This window comes from Rhinopithecus bieti, unplaced genomic scaffold, assembly GCF_001698545.2.
Source record: "Rhinopithecus bieti isolate Rb0 unplaced genomic scaffold, ASM169854v2 scaffold_47952, whole genome shotgun sequence".
In the NCBI taxonomy this organism is placed as follows: domain Eukaryota; kingdom Metazoa; phylum Chordata; class Mammalia; order Primates; family Cercopithecidae; genus Rhinopithecus; species Rhinopithecus bieti.
The window spans coordinates 252,517-271,418 of NW_016820098.1; the positions used below are offsets into that span (position 1 = coordinate 252,517).

The following is an 18,902-nucleotide window of genomic DNA, read 5'->3' on the forward strand; positions in this document are numbered from 1 at the left end:
AAAAAAAAAAAAAAAAAAGAATCCTTTGGGGTGGAGATACACTGTATTTATATTTTCTCAAAGAATATCTGGTGTGGCAATGGCAGAATATGGAAAAATGACATGGAATAGTGTTAAAAGGGTACAGGACCTGGAGCTAAAAGATGTGAGTTCTAGCCCTAACTCTGCCATTGGACACTTTACACAGCCATATGCCTCAGGGAACTATTTAAGCATTTTAACTTCTTCTTCCATGAGAATAAGAGTGATACCTGTCCATACTTCTTCACAGACTTGTAAATTTCAAATTAGGCAATGCATGTTAAATCTATAAATTTAAAAAGTGTTTAATAAAAACAGGTTTGCTTGTTTTTTAAATAAAAGGAACATACAGATTGGGTAAAATCTAAGCTCAAAGTGATGGTGAACATCTGGAGATCAATACGGCAGTCCAGTAGCCATTCTGGTACACTTCCTTTGCCAAGTAAAATGAGGAATTATAGACACATAGTAGGTATGCAATAATGAATAAAGAATTTTCAAAAGGCAGCACAGTGAGGCAGAAAAAGTACCACACTAGACATCGAGGTTCTAGTTCTAGCCCTGCCACAAATGAGATGTGTGACCCTGGGCAAACTATTAATACCTCACCGGCCTCAAACTTCTAAGTCTATAAACAGGAGGTTGTCAAACAGACTGGGCCAAGTCCCTTCTAGGTCTAAAATTATTACAACTAGAGTTCACAGAACTCACTCATGAGGTTAATTTATCACAAAGGCAAGACAGCAAACATATTTCCTCAGCCAACATCCAAACTCTAAAAGGAATTCTAGGAACCAAATGGTTTTACAAAAACTTCTACTTACTTGCTAGACCTTGGAACTACCATTTCGGCTAGTGTTTCATACTGCTTAATCCAGTCGTTGTGGTTTAACCTGCAGGAAAGGTACAATACACATTGGAAAAGAAAAACAAGTCCTATTTCCTGCCATATCAAGGAAGAGAAAAAATTATGTGACAAATAGGAAATCTGGCTATAGTGAGTATACTCCAACTCTATGTAACAAAAAAAAATTCAGGTTTCCTACTGAGAATGAATTTCCAATACACTGAGTAATGCAGGAAATACAGATCACCACCCTACCTCCAGTAACTATTGCAAAAGAGGCACATCCTAGAACTACGTTTGGAAAAGAAGTAAAGCACAGTATGGATTCTAAATTATTTTCAAGCTGCATAGTTCATACGTATAGTGCCTCATTTTTTAAAAATGGTCATGCTAAAATCACTGTCATTCCTGCTCAGTGGCAGTTATGAAGGACTGAAAAAAACTGTATTTATGGAAAGCACAGAGTACCATGAGGTAGTAAGTAAATGAAGTAACAGTAAACTACGTTGCCACAAAGCATTGTGCAACAACCTTCTCTAGAGGCCACTGGCTTCCCGGGGTGCGGGGAGAGACAACTATGTTTGAGATTGAAAACAAATAATTATAGTGTTTATAGGCCAGGATAGAGAATAATTCATCATATAAGATGTCTTAGGTCCTATGTTTCAATTACGAGGTACAGAAAACCATAAAAATTTCTGGTTTTGACCCCGAGTTTTAAATAAAGGTTGAATGAGTCAAATATTTTATCTGGGCAAAAGTTATTTTCCTACATAGTATAAAAAAGCACAGATACATAGAATTTGTTATAAATAATCAGTGTTTCAGTGTAGCAGAGGGGAGTTATGTAACCAGAACACAAAATAAAACTTCTGGAGTGAAATCCTTAGATTTAAGGCCTTCTCCCTCTGCAAAGAAAAATCCAAAAGGTAGCATACTGCAATAAAGGGGAAAAAATGCAGAACTGAGATAATATTGTAGCCACTGCATATTCCATGGAGGCATTATTTTCTAGTACTCCCTATCTCTGAACCAGATAAAAATGCAGAGCACAGCAAGGAAGTCTGCATGCAAAGATACTCTGAAAAAGACCCAAATCTCCCACCTGAGTTCGGATCCCCCAAACATTCCCTGATAGCAAGACTTCAGTGTAAGGCAAAAGTGAAATCATTAATAGTGCTATACAGACACGCACAGAGTCCAGGTCTTCCTACAAGTACCCAAAGGTTTCACTTCATTTCATTCAAGATTAACTATGATCAAATATTAAATAACACAGAAGGCCTAATCCTAAGGAGATTTCAAAGGTTGTCTAGTCCAGTGGTTAGCAAACTATGTGCATAGCCAAGCCTGTTTTGTAAATAAAGTTTTATTCAAACAGCCACATCCATTCGTTTATATATCATTTATGGCTACTTAAGCTATAACCACAAAGTTGACACAGTGGAGTAGTTGTGACAGAGATCACATTGTTTACAAAGCCTACAATACTTACTATCTAGCCCTTCATAGAAAAAAAAATTGCTAATCTCTGCTCTAATCCATTCTTTGTGTCTTACAGTGCTTAATTCATCCTAACCAGTCATAAAGATTTTTTTGGGAAAAAATGCAAAGACCTTCCTATTTTGAGAAATCTAAAATCTGTATTTGTTAAACAATCAATAATTTAGCATTACCTAATGTTTGAATGAGCCAACTCTACCAAGCTGCTAAATTTGATTTGGAAACTCAATTTATAATTGAAGTCTCCATTGCCAGGTTATGATCTAATTTCTACTTTATGTGCCACATGAGCAAATGCTGATTGACAGAATGAATGGCAAGGTTATATTCCTTTTACGCTTGGATTTTATGGAAAACTTCAAACTACAATACTAGATACTAACATTTTTCTTGTATTTTAACAAGTAAAACCTTTTGTAATAGAAAGACTTACTTGGGAACTACTACAAGTAATGTGACGAGATACTCTGAATCAAGAACAAAGTCATCCTTCTTCACAATTTCTGCTAGACTTCTAGTTAGCAAACTTCCTCTGAGGAATTAAAAAAAATCATTAGGCTGATAATTATGTGCTTCTGTAACACAAACAGCAGGCTAATCATTTTCACATATATACACTATATATACATTGAGAGGGATTAGTCTTAGTTAAGAGTTTTACTTTGTAAGGAGTCATCATTTAGCTGAATATATCCTACCCTGGCAACCAAGGAAATATCTTCTATCAAAATTTGCCTCTAGTGTTTTGTATTTGCTTTAATTATTATAACTCAGCTCTTCTCTTGTCTACATATATAATATCTTGACTGGAAAAGTGCTATCTACTCATTAGATATCAATTAAAGTCTATTCTATCATATAATTATGAAATTATGTCATCTAAGCACAACACCTTCGGTGTTCTTCCCTCCCTTGGGTATCATCTGATACCAGGCAATTTTGGTAGCTAACCCAATAATTAACTCTTTCAAATCAGTCTTCATTTGCCTTCCAGTAATCACTTTGCTATAATAAATATGTCTTGCCCTGTTTGTATCACTCATAGTATCCAACCAACTTTCCCTCTAGGATATGAAAGCACAACTTGAATACTTTCATGCTTAAAGCTGCACTTGTAGTAGTCATAGTACGAGGGGATCAACCAAAACAATTCAGTCCTGTTTTAAAATCCTAATGAGTGAAAACCCAAACTCTGAAAACAGATAAGAGAATAATTGTTACATCATAAAAGGATTATTCTATAGTTAAGCGATAGGTAATTACTATGCAGTTAAACTATGATTTCATTTAAAACAATTAATTTTAGACTATTTTTCAGTGAAATATCAAATGGATAAGGGGATAAGCCAGGACCCAGTTCACAAGTATTATTTATAAAACAAGTATAATAAATCAGCCTCACATCTGTTTTGATTAGTCTGAATTCTATAAACTTACCTTAGTGAGCTTTTCTCCATGAAGTAAAAGAAATACCATTTTGATTACAGAAACAACATAAACTGAAACTAACTAAATCCCAAAAATATCTCCTTCGGTGTATGCTAGGGTGCTTCCCGAGTTCTTAATACTCAAATATACTTGATCTGCTTACGCATTCTTTCGTTCCAAATTCTGAAGATTTCCTTTCAGGTTATTGTATGCAGATGCTCGAGATTTCAGGTCATTATCAATCTGAGTTACTCCCTTCGAAAAAGAAGAAAAATAGACGAAATTTTCCTAAATCTGCCTCTACTAATACTAACAAAGTAGCTAAACTTTAACTTCTACAAAAAAACCCACTAGTTTCTAGTGTAAGAATATTCTATTATTTTAAAAGCACGACTTTAGGAGATCATTTAAAAAACAGTCTACTTCATTTTAATATAATTTCCACATAAATCTTTTCTACTAAAATAATGTTTCAGTCCACACATATTTTAATTATTATATTACTTCTTAAACCATGGAAATGGAATCTAGGCTACTGGGTTTGGAGATTACTAATTACAAGGCTTCAATTCACAAGACTGAAGGATATTTTCCAAAATAAACTAAATTACATGAAGACTTTTAATTATTGCAAACATCACTATTACATAGAATATTTTTCTATGAAATTAAAATTATAGTTGAATTTATTCATAAATGTTACAAAAGCTGCTTTTTCAAACGAATAGAATACTAAACTAACTACATAGGGAGAAAATGTGAAGTAAACAATATTTGAAGAACTGACTTTAACATAGTTCTAGCATTATTAGCTGTGTAGCACGAGGGTAAGTCACTTCACGTCTCTAAGCCTGCTTCCCTATCTACAGCAGCATCAGGAAGCAAATGATCTAATCCTTAAGGATCCAGAAAATAAGGCTCAGTCACAGTAAGAACACCACTTTATATTATCAAATAATGTAAATAATAGTTTCTTAAACTATAGTCATCAAATTATATGATGACTTTAGTTAAAATCTTTGATAGTCTATTTATTTACATTTAACTATGTAACACACTGCATAACTAAAGTTGGGAGCAAAGGAAAGTCTGTCCAATAATTTAAACTACACTTCTTGCCCCAGCCAGGTCGATAAGAATGCTGGCAAACAATTAACAGGTCCTTGTCTATTTGTCTCATTACAGTTACTGTTAAGACTTTTATTCCACAAACAGATCTTGGGGGAAAAAACAGACTTTTACATTTCTTCTCAAGTTCAAGGATTTCTCAATATAAAAGGAGTTCTTGGTGAGTTCATGCATCGGCTTCAAGGTCCATGTACTCGCTGAAACTACATAAAATTATGTGGCACACGAATAGGGGAATTTTTCCAGGCAGAGGATCAAAACTAAATAGTCGGAAGGGGTCAGAGAACCCAGAGGGTTTAATGTTTGAACAAGTACACTATGCACACAAACATACTTCAGTGACCACTATCACCTACCTGAACGACTAAGAAATCTTAATAGACCCCAATTTCCTATTCTACACAATCTCAGGTGCCCTTAGAATTTGTATAAATAATACAGAATTTTCACACTTTCTTAAACACTGTTGATGTAATATTCAAGTTAATTACATAACTAAGTATACAACTTAGATAATCTACACATGAAAGTGTTATACTTTTAAACATCTTTTAATGTCTAAAGCTGTAGTAAGGACACCGTCTATCTGTGACACATAACTAAGCTGCCTTATCAAAACCTAAAAAGTATTCCATAGTGAAATTATAAAATAAGCAAAGCCACTATAAATCAATGTGTCCTACTTGTCTTAAGTATTATCTTACCTTGGCAATTATTTCAGAAATATTTTTCAGGGACTGCTTGATTGGATATTTGGCCATGTCCCACTGGAACCTTGTTATATAAGTAACCAAGTCCACTGAAATAAGGGAATAAACTAATTACTGAAGAGAAGCAATAGAATTGTTCAGTTTTTTACACAGCAATATATTTTAACGCTGAAATCGGCATTGAGGAAATCAGCAAAGATGTCATTTCTGAAGAATCCTGATTAAATGTGAACTATATTAAGTAACATGGATTAATCAAAATTTCTACCTTGTAATCTCTTCTTCTTACTCAAAATTTAATACAAATTAAGATGCTCCTTCTAATTTGATTACTTTAAAAATGAAATATGTACATATTCCTAATATGCTTCATACATAGGAGAGACACACAAAGATTAAGAAACTACTTCAAATTGTCTCCTTGATAAGTAAAATTTCACAAAAGAATGTTCTTTCTTTGATAACTTACCCAAGCAAACTGAAAATAAACTTGTCTATTAAAACCATGTTGATGACTGTTTCCAGGAGTTCACATTTTAACAATTTTCAAAACATGGACCCTTTCACTTTCAAATGGAAAGAATAAAACATGTAGAGCTAAAAAAATACTCAACAACTGATTCCTTGGAGTTTAGTAATCAAAGTGACTTCACCCCTAATGGGATCAAGGACAATTATAGCAGCACTCACTGACAAAAGTAATTCATATAAAAATATCTTTCTCTTCTCAATATCTCCTTACATAATACCAGTGAGTCAACAACACAGATGGTATTTCTGAAAGCAACTCTATCTAGACGCACTGCCCCTCTTGGTCAACCACCATTCCACCTACTAGACTGACTGCCCTAGTTCATAAAATACATAGAAGGTCAGTAAAGACAACACAAATTAACTTATTAATATCTAACATACCTTCTGTTCTTTCTCAAAACACAAATTAACAGACACAGTAAACAATGACATCAGAATTACTTTGATAACAAAGAGCAGGCCGGGCGCGGTGGCTCAAGCCTGTAATCCCAGCACTTTGGGAGGCCGAGGCGGGCGGATCACGAGGTCAGGAGATCGAGACCATCCTGGCTAACACGGTGAAACCCCGTCTCTACTAAAAAATACAAAAAACTAGCCGGGCGAGGTGGCGGGCGCCTGTAGTCCCAGCTACTCGGGAGGCTGAGGCAGGAGAATGGCGTAAACCCGGGAGGCGGAGCTTGCAGTGAGCTGAGATCCGGCCACTGCACTCCAGCCCGGGCGACAGAGCGAGACTCCGTCTCAAAAAAAAAAAAAAAAAAAAAACAAAGAGCAAGAATAAGTTACTACATTTTTAACTGATTAAATATTCATTGAGCAGCTATTATTTGCAAGAAGAAATGAGATTTCAGGAACACTGGATTTAAAATATAGTAACCTTATCAGAGTAGGCGATCCCGTAGAGAATGAAAGGAAAGCGTTATTTCCTTCTTTTTTTTTTTTTTTTTAAGAGACAGGGTCTTGCTCTGTCACCCAGGCTAGAGTACAGAAGTACAATCATAGCTCACTGCAGCCTTGAACTCCTGAGCTCAAGCAATCCCCTCTCCTCAACCTCCTGACTAGCTGAGACTATGGGCATACGCCACTACATCCAGGTAATTTTTTTTTTTCTTTCTTTCTTTTTGTTTGGGTTTTTTAGAGACAGGCTCTCCCTACGTTGCCCAGGCTTGTCTTGAACTCCTGCACTCAAGCGATCCTCCTGCCACAGCCTCCCAATGTGCTGGGATTACAGGCGTGAGCCACCATGCCCAGCTCATTATTTCCTATTATAATGACATATCACTAAAGATGGGCTTAATTTTAAATGAAGCAAAATGCTAAAATGACATTTCGTAAGAAAATAAGAAATGCAAGTACAAGTGAAAACAATGGGGTCAGAATCATCTTTATAAAGTCATTACTACATAGAGCAAACTCTATATAAATACTGGCTTCTATCCACAGAGAAGTCAGTAGGCTATTTTATGGGTATTAAGTAAAGAAATGCCAAAATCATATTGGGGAGGAGGCACTATTCTGCAATAAAACTAATAATTTCTGTTCTAAGGCTTTAATAGCTATATACTTTTAAATACAAAAACCTACATAAGACAGCAGGTATTCAACTGGAACAATGCTGAGATATACAACTTGGAAACTTGTAAATGAGTGAACAAATAGGTGCTGGAAAGAACTAAGGCTAATCTTTACAATACTGCTCTTGCAGGGGACTTGCTTGGCATCATATCATAAGCCATATTATATATTATGTAAGACTGTCTTCTACTGGATTATGTTTCAGGGAACAGGATGTACCTGGAAGTATCACCAAATTCAGTAATGATAATTGTACTTTAATGGTTTTCTATTGTATTTAGTGTCCTTTTCTATAGACTTTTTTACATTACTTTTTGTTTCTGTAGCTTAGTTATTCACTTTATATGAGTTAATAATGATCAATCATGAGCATTAGCTTACCTCCATTAGCCAACAGATTCTCTTGAACTTTGTCTTTACTGTCTTCCAATACATCAGCCATGTATTGAGCCACTTTCTTAACCACTCTGAGGAGGAAAAAAAATTAACCATTTTCAGGAAAAAGATCTAAACTGCATTCTATATGATGAACATATTATATAAAGACATGAGTTTGACTATATATGTTCCCATTATACCTATCCATATAATATACAATAAATGGATCTTACCTTATAATGTTTTAAGGATAAAATGGACCAAGATTTTGTTACATGCGAAAGTCAACTGAGTAACTGTAGAGTTTTAAGGAGACTACATGCAGTGTGTCTACTAGTCTAGAAAGAAAGTGGTGGGAAGCTAGTGAGAAACAGTCTGTAAAGAGGCATATATTTATACGCCAAAAACTGGACAATGCAAGGACCAAGAACAAAGAAGGCAGCCGAGAACTAGCACTCACCATGTTCCTACGACATGCAAGACACTGTGGTTTCCCTTAGGAAAAAAGGGATCTTACAGGCAAGAGAACGTAAGCAACAGTCATGATGAAAAATTAGGTCCTACATTATTAATTAACTGTTTATTGAGCATCTACTATCTACAAGGAGCTATGCTATAGAGGAAGTCATAATGCCAAAACTATTAGGTTGGTGCAAAAGTAATTGTGGTTCTGGCCATTACTTTAGAAACAAAAAAATGGCAAAAACTCCATTACTTTTGCACCAACCTAAACCAAGGCACCTACATATGACCTTGTCAATTCTTTCTTTCATTCACACTGAGGTATAAAAGAATAAGTGACTTATCCAAAGTCACAAGACCAGTTAAACGTCAAAGATGTGACTAGAAACACATTGTCCTGACTTTGGAGTCCAGCGTTCTCTTCCTCATTCCATCTCTGTCTCTAGGCCCTGGGTGGGATTCAGAATCACACAAGACAAAATCACTACCTTCACACATTGCTTAAAATCTCATTGGAAAGATACACAAATATATAAATTACTAAATATAAAGCAATCTGAGGTCAGTGCCAGCTGAGATTGCCAGGTTGCAGACAGAGAGAGATAAAGGGAAAAGGGATCACTTGCAGCTACTGTAGTCAAGAAAGCCCAAAGGCTCATGAGCAGGGCAATGAAGGACAGAAATGGTTTTACAAGGATGATAACCTGGGAAGAAAGCATATTCTTGCCATGGGGCATAATGTGAGTCAAGATGAGAGGTGGAAAAGCAGTAGGCATCCAGAGAATGGTGAGGAGTCCAGACTGATGGGAGCAGCAGGCGAGAAGTAGGCAGAGGAGCTTAGGCTAGGAAAGTGGGATGCCAGATTGTAGATATATAGCCTGTGAAGTCACACTCTAGACAGGGACGTAACACAGTTGAAACAGGGCTCAGGACAAGTATTCTGATGACTATATGCTCAACAGCTAGGAGGGGAAACTGGAAGACAAATTAAGAAATTCCTGTAACGGTTTTATTTTTTTCTTAAAACAGTGTGTGTATACATATATATATATATGTATATATGTATACACACACACACACACACACACACAGGTATTTTTTTAAGAAACAGTCTCGCTCTGTTGCCCATGTTGGAGTGCAGTGGTGCCATTATAGTGCATTGCAGCTTTGAACATCTGGGCTCAAATGATCCTCTTGCCTTGGCCCCTCAAGCAGGAGGGATTACAGGTGTGAGCCACAGAGCGTGGCGTGTTGACAGTTTAAACAAGGGCCAATACGGGCCAGGAAAGGTGATAGAAGAGCTAAATTTAAATGACAATCCTATGCTGAGTGGTCTCAAACCTAAAAATTAGAACAATTTCAGAAATAATGGTGTAAGTCATAAGTCTTCAACATGTTTAACTTGAGGTTTGTACATACATTTGCCTATGTCTCCAAAATTCACCCATTCCTTCAAAAGAGACAAATCATTCTCATAAAATTTGACAAGCATCTTGTAAACAGAACCATTTGCTATGAACATTCTAAAATGTTGCATGTTTACCCACAGAAGTACTTCGGCGTGTAGAATCAACTGCTGTCAAATTTATAAACTTAACGTCGCATAACCCACAACTTCGAGATCTCCCTAAGCCTATTTACAAGAGGATCTGTGTCAATGTACAAAATGTCACCTCAAAAATATCTGCTCCAATGATTACATTTTTAAGAAAGTATAAACTATGATTTACCACATATACCATATTCTATAATGTTTGGACTTTAACACTTGGAGCATTTAAGTCATTAAGCTATCATCTGTCAACACTACCAAAGTCTAACAACATGATTTTTAAATTCCTCGTATATTTCAGGAGGACTGAAGAAGATGCGCTTGTGGAACAATGCAGAAAAGAACAGCTGACACACTGCACAGGTAACTTTAAATTCTACTCACCAAACTAACTACATTTGCCCTTAATACTTTTCAGATTCCTTCCCTAAAAAATCTAAAAATTCCCTAAAAAATGAGCCAGCTGGGTGCAGTGACCCATGCCTGTAATCTCAGCACTTTGGGAGGCTGAGGTGGGAGGATCACTTGAGGCCAAGAGTTTGAGACCAGCCTGGACAACATAGTGAGACCCTGTCTCCACAAAATAAAATAAAATATTAGCTGGGTGTGGTGGTGCAAGCCTATAGTCTTAGCTACTCAGGAAACTGAGGTAAAAGGATCGCTTGAGCCCAGGAGTTCAAGCATGCAATGAGCTATGATTGCGCCACTGTACTCCAGCCTGGGTGACACCAAGACCCTGTCTCTAAAAAAATAAATAAATAAAATTTAAAATCTAGGCAAACTTTAAATTATATTCAGGACATCCCATTAACAATTTAAAGAAAGAACTATAAAGCCATCAAGGTGACTGACATGGGTACAAATAAATGTTAATAATTATATTCTCAGGGGCCTCCTTTCTCAGTGTCTCTTTGGTTGTCATAACTTGGAACTGTAATGAGGTAGATGAGACCTCAGGGAAGACTCACTCCAGGGATGACAACTAAAAAAAAAGTTCCCTCAAATTTTTTTCTCAATTAAAAATGTGTAAGCAAGAAACCAAGAGACTATTCTTTCCATCAGTTCGTGCTTTGAGTGTATCATAATTATTTTCACTGTATGTATAATAATTCATAATACTCATTTGCTCTATATGAATATATGGAATTATAATCCTAAAAGTTGCTTTTCCTTTCATCTTCTCTTTTCCATTCTAATGACCAAGTGTCTGGTCCCAATTGAGCTTTTACTATCTTTAAGAGATAGTAAATCTACTGTGAAACTGTCTGCTAAGTGGCCTTCTTGATTCCAATATTGAAGACCATCAATACATCCTTAGATCTGTTTACTTCCTCACTACATGGTGTTATGTTAAAAGATCTCTCTCTCTGCAACCCTGACCTCAGTCTCTATTGCCACAGCGTCACTTTGAGGTGGTTCTATCAATTCAGAAAAGCATTTTAACAGCAGAAATGAGAAAATCTTCCATATAGATTTCACAAAAAAATTTCCTCCTATCCAAGCCTATTATTCCTTTAAAGCTTCTATCAAATGTACATTTCTAAGATTCTCCAAATTCTGTATTTTACAAATTACACCTATGTATCTAAACTCTAAGATAAAAGCTTTGTATCCCCAGAGTTGAAGGAACGGTAGATTGATTCTGCCAACTAATCAAAATGCAGCTATCAAACAGCCTATAACCATTTTCAGCTCAAATATACATGTACCTGAATTTCAAAAGTAATAAAACTGCAGTTTAGAAAATTCTTCCAACTGAATTTTGAAGACGAAAGCATAACCATCTTCAAATAAATGGAGTAATATCCCATGTTCATGGATCAAAGACAATAATGTTAGGATGATACCATTCCCCAAATTGATACATAGATTCAACACTATCCTCATCAAAATTCCAGCTGACTTATATGCAGAAATTTGACACTGTGATCCTAAAATTCATACAAAAAGACAAAGAACCCAGAATAGCCAATCTTGAAAAAAAAAAAAAAAAAAAAAAAGGAGAATTCATACTTTCTGATTTTAAAACTTACTACAAAGCTACAATAATCAAGGCAATGTGGTACTGGCATAGGAGAGAAACACAGATCAATGAAACAGAACTGAGAGTCCAGAAATAAACCTTCATATTATGTTCAATTGATTTTCAGTAAGGGTTCCAGGACAATTCAGTGGGAAAAAACAGTCTTTTCAACAAATGGTGCTGGGACAACTAGATACTCACATTCAAAAGAATCAAGTTGGACCCTTACCTCACAACATAAATAAAACTTAACTCAAAATGAATCAAAGACCTCAATGTGAAAGCTAAAATTGTAAATCTCTTAGAAGGAAACATAGACATAAAACGATACGACCCTGGATTAGACAATGGTGTCTTAGACACAATGCCACAAACACAAGCAACAAAAGAAAAAAATAAATTGGACTTCACCAAAATTTAAAACTTTTGTGCTTCACAGGACACAATCAAGAAAATGAAGACATGGCCAGGCACGGCGGCTCATGCCTGTAATCCCAGCACTTTGGGAGGCTGAGGCAGGTGCAGCATGTCAGGAGTTCGAGACCAGCCTGTCCAACATGGTGAAATCCCATCTCTACTAAAAATACAAAACTAAGCTGTGTGTTGTGGCAGGCACCTGTAATCTCAGCTACTCGGGAGGCTGAAGCAGGAAAATCGTTTGAACCCAGGAGGCGGAGGCTGCAGTGAGCCGAGATCTCGCCACTGCACTCCAACCTGGTTGACAGAGCGAGACTGTCTCAAGAAAAAAAAAAGAAAATGTAGACAATTCACAGAATAAGAGACAATATTTGCAAGTTATATCTGAGAGGGGATTTATATCTAGCATATTCTGTATAAAGAACTCTTACAATTCAATAACAGAAAGATAAGCCAATTAAAAATGGGCAAAGGATCTGAATAGACATTTCTCCAAGGAAGAAAAACAAATGGCCAAAAAGCACATGAAAAGATACTCAATACATCACATCACATCAGTCAACAGGGAAATGCAAATTTTTTTAAATGAGGTATTATCTCATACCCCCTGGGATGGCTATAATCAAAAAGACAAATAGTAACAAGTGCTGGCAAGGATGTAGAGAAATGAGAATCTTCATACACTGCTGGCAGGAATATTAAATGGTGCAGCCACTCTGGGAAACAGTTGGTCAGTTCCTCAAAAAGTGAAACATAGAGTTACCATATGACCCAGAAATTCCACTCTTAGGTACAAACCCAAGAAAAATGAAGATATTTAAGAACACAAACTTGTACACAAATGTGCACAGCGGCATTATTCTTATAAGCCAAAAAGTGGAAGCAAAAGAAATGCCCATCAACTGATGAATGGATTAATGTGGTAAGTGTGTGTACACATATATAGTGGAATATTATTTAGTAATAAAAAGAAATGAAATACTGATACATGCAACAGCTTGGATAAACTTCAAAACATTATGCTAAGCAAAAGAAGACAGTCACAAAAGACCATGTATTGTATTCCATTTACAAGAAATGTCCAGACCAAGCAAATCTATAGTGGCAGAACAATTTGTGGGTGGTGGGGACAGGAAGCGACTGCTCATGGGAATAGGAATAGAGGATGATGAAATATTTAAAATTGACCGTGGCAATGGTTACACAAGTCTGAATACACTAAGAATCACTGAATTGTACACCTGTAATAGGTGAAATGCACGGCATGTAAACTATATCCCAATAAAGATAGTAAAAAGAGAATCAGCATTTTCATATTTCAAACAGGTGCATTTTATAGTATGTCAATTGTTCCTTCATAAAATTGATCTACAAAAGGAAAAAAGTCATCGTTTTCTAAAACCATTCCAGTAAGCAGAGTACACATGTGATAATAAACCCAGTGTCCACGGAGCCTGTTAACAGTGTCTCCCATTTTGCTCTACTCCATGCATGTAAGTACATTACCCTTCTACAAATGCATCCAGTTTAGCCAGTTCATCTGACAAGCCAACCAAGACATCCAGCGTGCCAACCTAAAAGGAAAATATATTCTGTTATTTAGCTGGCATCCTTTTTTAAAAAATACAAGCTGATACATCTTGACCTAAAGTTCTTGTAAATCATAAATTCTCCCTATTTGATTTCATAATGTGTAAGTATGTTAAAAGATGTTTGCCAGACATTTCAAAGCTATTTATATGTACAAGATAATCCTTTAATTCATGGGTACAAGCACCACTTAAGACTTGAAGACTCCTCAAAGACAGGTCTGTGCTTGTACTATTCAATGACACTGGATCATCTGAAATCTTAGTTTACAACACAGGCTCTCAAGTAGGAGGTCCACAGATATGTGCTAGAGGGTCTGTAATTAAATTGGCATGCAAAACTGTGCACAGTGAGTACGTTTTGAAGGAAACGTCCTGTGTCAAAGGTATCCGTAACTCCAAAAATATTAAGAATCGGTCATTTTAGTGTTATTTATTTATTTATTTATAGTTTTGAGACGGAGTCTCGCTCTGTCACCCAGGCTGGAGTGTGGTGATCTTGCTCACTGCAACCTCCGCCTCCTGGATTCAAGCGATTCTTCTGCCTCAGCCTCCCAAGTAGCTGGGATTACAGGCGCCTGACACCACACCTGGCTAATTTTTGTATTTTCAGTAGAGACTGGGTTTCACCATGTTGGCCAGGCTGGTCTCAAAATCCTGACCTCAGGAGATCAGCTTACCTCAGTCTCCCAAAAGTTCTGGGTTTACAGGCCCCACCGCACCCCACCAATACTCAGTCATTTTAAATATTTCTTAAATGAATGTTGCCTACGACTCCCTCATTAACTAGCAAAATGTCAGTATCATGATCTTTTCCATTCTTTACAAATGTTCCATCAACTGATTACTGGATACCTGCTTCACTTTGATGTTGCTAGATTACTACTCTTTAATACAGTAAATCTTAAATAGATTAACCAGATTAAATAACTGGGTTAGATTTGTCAAGTATGATTAAGTAGGTGCTATGGTAACACACAATGTAAGAATCAGTGTAATATAAATTTATTAACAACTTCACTATGATATTTAAGAATATATACTACTAAGTTTTAATTTCTGAAAATCATTATTTGTGAATGTAATACATCAAACATTTTCATAAGATTTTTCATTGCAATTTAGAAGAGCACAAAAAGCCTAAGTGGAGAGACGTTATTTCAATTTGGTAGTTTACTATACATTGTAAATCATGCCAATGGCTGGAGAGGAGGTTTTCTTTGGAAGGAACCTGGGTATCTCATTTCCACTAACAGAGAGCACTGGCCCTCCCCTGGATGATGAACTCATATGCAATTCTGCACAGTGCAGCTTCACCTTTAAGTCAGGAATATTGAACTTGGAAGTCACAGCAAGATTATTGTTCTTTGAAGTTGCGGCATGCAATTTCTCCCATGTTTGCTGACAGGTTTTCTCCCCAGGAGCAGATATAAGCCAGAACTCAGTCATGTTTGTTACTGGGTATTTCCTCAAAAATCAAGAGAGATTCTGAAATGTAAAACAAAACAAAAGAAATACATTTAAAATCATTTGTTTCTAAAGTCTTTCAGAGTCACAGGAGACGTTATAACATATAACCTGTTTCAAAACTAATCTAATATTGGCATATGATCTCAAGCAAAGTGAAATTTACCTACCTCGAAGTAAATCTATATAAATGGTGAAAAAAATGATTTATTTATGATATCAGGAAAGTGAGGTGATAAAAACCTAGTATGTGAAGTACCTACTTTTTTTCATTATAAAACATTCTTAATGGGAGTTAGTTGAGAAGTGAGATTACCCAAAATACCAGCCACCAATAGTTTCCTTCAACCAAAAAGGTAGAGAATTACAAATTTATAGGTTTCTCTTAAACTTTTTTTTTTTTTTTGAGACAGTGTCTCACTCTGTCGTCCAAGCTGGAGTGCAGTGGCACAATCTGGGCTCACTGCAACCTCTGTCTCCCAGGTTCAAGCGATTTTTGTGCCTCAGTCTCCCGAGTAGCTGGGATTACAGCCATGCACCACCACGCTCAGTTAATTTTTGTATTTTTAGTAGAGACAGGTTTTGCCATGTTGGCCAGGCTGGTCTTAAACTCCTGGCCTCAAGTGATCCACCGCACACAATCTATCTCAAACTTTTAAAGCTTACAACCAAAAAAAGGAAATTAAAAAAAAAAAGCATAACTTTTATCTTGAAGAAAGAATTTAATTGAATCAATGCATTTATAAACAGCAGTCACCAAATAAATTTGTCACATTGGCTTAGCAAATCCTACAAGGCTGGTAAATTTGGTGGCTAATTCTAATCCATAGTCAATCTAGAGAAATCTCCTCAAATCTTTGATGCATACATTTAGTTGCCATTGCACATTTACAAATTTGGGGGAAAAAAAAACAAATAAAACTTGCCAATCTGCTTGGCTATTTTAAAATATAGGGAGTTGGGAGGGTGGCGTTAATGTAACATTTTTGGATCTGAGAGGCAGGCTGCAGATCTCCCTTTCCAAAGAGTCCCATTAAGATTCACTTAACCCTCTCTACAATCTCTTTTTTTATTTTTTTTTATTTATTTATTTATTTTTTTTTTGAGACGGAGTCTCGCTCTGTCACCCAGGCTCGAGTGCGGTGGCGCGATCTCCACTCACTGCAAGCTCCGCCTCCCGGGTTCACGCCATTCTCCTGCCTCAGCCTCCCGTGTAGCTGGGACTACAGGCACCCGCCACCACGCCCGGCTAATTTTGTATTTTAGTAGAGACAGGGTTTCACCGTGTTAGTCAGGATGGTCTTGATCTCCTGACCTCGTGATCCGCCCATCTCGGCCTCCCAAAGTGCCGGGATTACAGGCGTGAGCCACCGCGCCCGGCCCCTCTCTACAATCTCTTTTCCTCCTCCTCCTCCTTCCCCTTCCCACACACACAGAAGGGTGAAAAAAGTACAGAGACAAAACTATTCAGAATCTAGGTAGGTAAAGCACATAAACACAAGTGATAAAAATCAAAGTATTTTGGTACCATTATTCCCATTTTAATGTGCCTTCATGAGAACCAACATAAGCTTTCTGCTAACACTGCTTATTTAATCTCTCCTGAAACTAATATTTAATGTCTCTAAATTGAATATAACTATCTTACGAAGTTGTCCTGAGAACAAAATCAGATAATTAAGGTGAAAAAAGTCTGTAAATGTAACTTTCCTTTAAAATGTAAAGTATTGGAAATAAAAAATACAGATAGAAAAAAAAAAATTAAAAAAAATGTAAAGTATTATAGTTAATCATAATGGACTTTCATAATTACAGTAGTCCATTTTAATTAAAGTACCTATGATTAGGTAATCAATGCTACCTACTCATTACAATACCATTGAAAGTGAACTTAACATAGATGTCATCCTATATACTTGTTAATTTTTCTAACTACTGTTTATAGAGGATCTACCATATAAAAGGTACTGCTCTAAATGCATTATTAGCTCAATTCATCTTCCCAACACCTCTACGAGGTAAATATCATGCTTCCCATTTACAGGTAAGAAATGAAGGTTAAACTCAGTACAGATGTAGACAGTGGTATTAAATGAATATGTTCAGAAACCATATTCTAGAAAAAAAAAATTTGAAAAGAAACTGTACTGTACGCGGACTTTTCTGACATTACTGATGAAGTTAAACCTTTATCAGCTCTCCCTACACCTTCTCAAATGAAAGAGCTACACTTTCCCAAATGGCCAAGAAGTTAAACACAAGCTTTTTAGTGACAGCCAGTCTGGTCAGAGAACAGCACAGCTGAACTGGCCATCCAAGGATGGAAGCTACTCATGATCCCCACGCTCTAATGAGACCATCCAAAGATCAGTTTTGATTTCAAAACAGAAGCAAAAGCAAAATCTTCATTAGCCTACCCGAGAAACTTCAAATACTGAACTTGAAGGCTATTATACTACCATACTCTTTTCCAACCTGATTTTTTCGTTCAACCTATTTTTAGAATTATCCAGTGATCATTAATTTTAATTGATATATGATATTCTATCATATGAATAAACTAAAATTTATTATCTGCTTCTTCCTGGAATGACTGTTAAATTGTTTTTACTTTTTTGCTATTATAAACAATTCTGCTGTGAACAATATGTACATGTCTCTATCTATGAAAGATTTTGTCTGGGATAAAAGTAAAATAGCTGAGTTACAGGATATGTCTTCAAAGATAGTGGCGACATGTCTTTCCATGCTTCTATGCAGTGTGACTTTGCCACTCCTTCCATCAAAAGGTGGAGCTGGTGACTTGGTTTGACCAACAAAACACATGGAAGCCACACTATGCAAGTTCAGGGCTCAGATGTCAAGCGGTCTTGTGTCTTGGACCACTGCCCTCAGACTACCACATAAGGAAGCCAGTTTAGCCTACTGCAAGTGATAAGGCCACATGTAGAGAACCAACAACCAGCATGAACCACCAGACATGTGACTGAGGCCCTTATGAGCCCTCCAGCCCAGCCAATCTCCCAGCTGAATGCAGCTGCATCAATGAGTCCAGGTAAAACAAGCAGAGGGACTACCCCAGCAACTCACAGAATTAGGAGAAATAAGAAATCACTGTTTTAAGCCAGTAAGTTTTGCGGTTGTTTGTTGTGCAGCATGAGACAACTGACACAGACCACTGCCAACTCTTTTGGGTATTGCCAAACTGTTCTCCAAAGCCTCCACCAACTTAAGTTCCTACCAGCAGAGTAAGTTTCTATTTCCACAACTG

The 18,902-nt window shown here is 36.5% G+C and overlaps 1 protein-coding gene across 1 annotated transcript in view; it reads right to left on the minus strand.

Annotated features, from left to right (window-relative positions):
- ATP6V1C1 (ATPase H+ transporting V1 subunit C1) overlaps window positions 1-18,902 on the minus strand; it is a 53,515-nt gene that overhangs the window by 16,763 nt on the left and 17,850 nt on the right. The window contains exons 2-8 of the mRNA XM_017859470.1: window positions 15,482-15,652; window positions 14,082-14,149; window positions 8,125-8,210; window positions 5,632-5,726; window positions 3,963-4,054; window positions 2,805-2,903; window positions 846-914 (exon numbers count right to left, since the gene is read on the minus strand). Coding sequence (XP_017714959.1) covers window positions 846-914; window positions 2,805-2,903; window positions 3,963-4,054; window positions 5,632-5,726; window positions 8,125-8,210; window positions 14,082-14,149; window positions 15,482-15,613 — 641 coding nt within the window. The 5' untranslated portion in view covers window positions 15,614-15,652. The remainder of the gene's footprint in view (window positions 1-845; window positions 915-2,804; window positions 2,904-3,962; window positions 4,055-5,631; window positions 5,727-8,124; window positions 8,211-14,081; window positions 14,150-15,481; window positions 15,653-18,902) is intronic.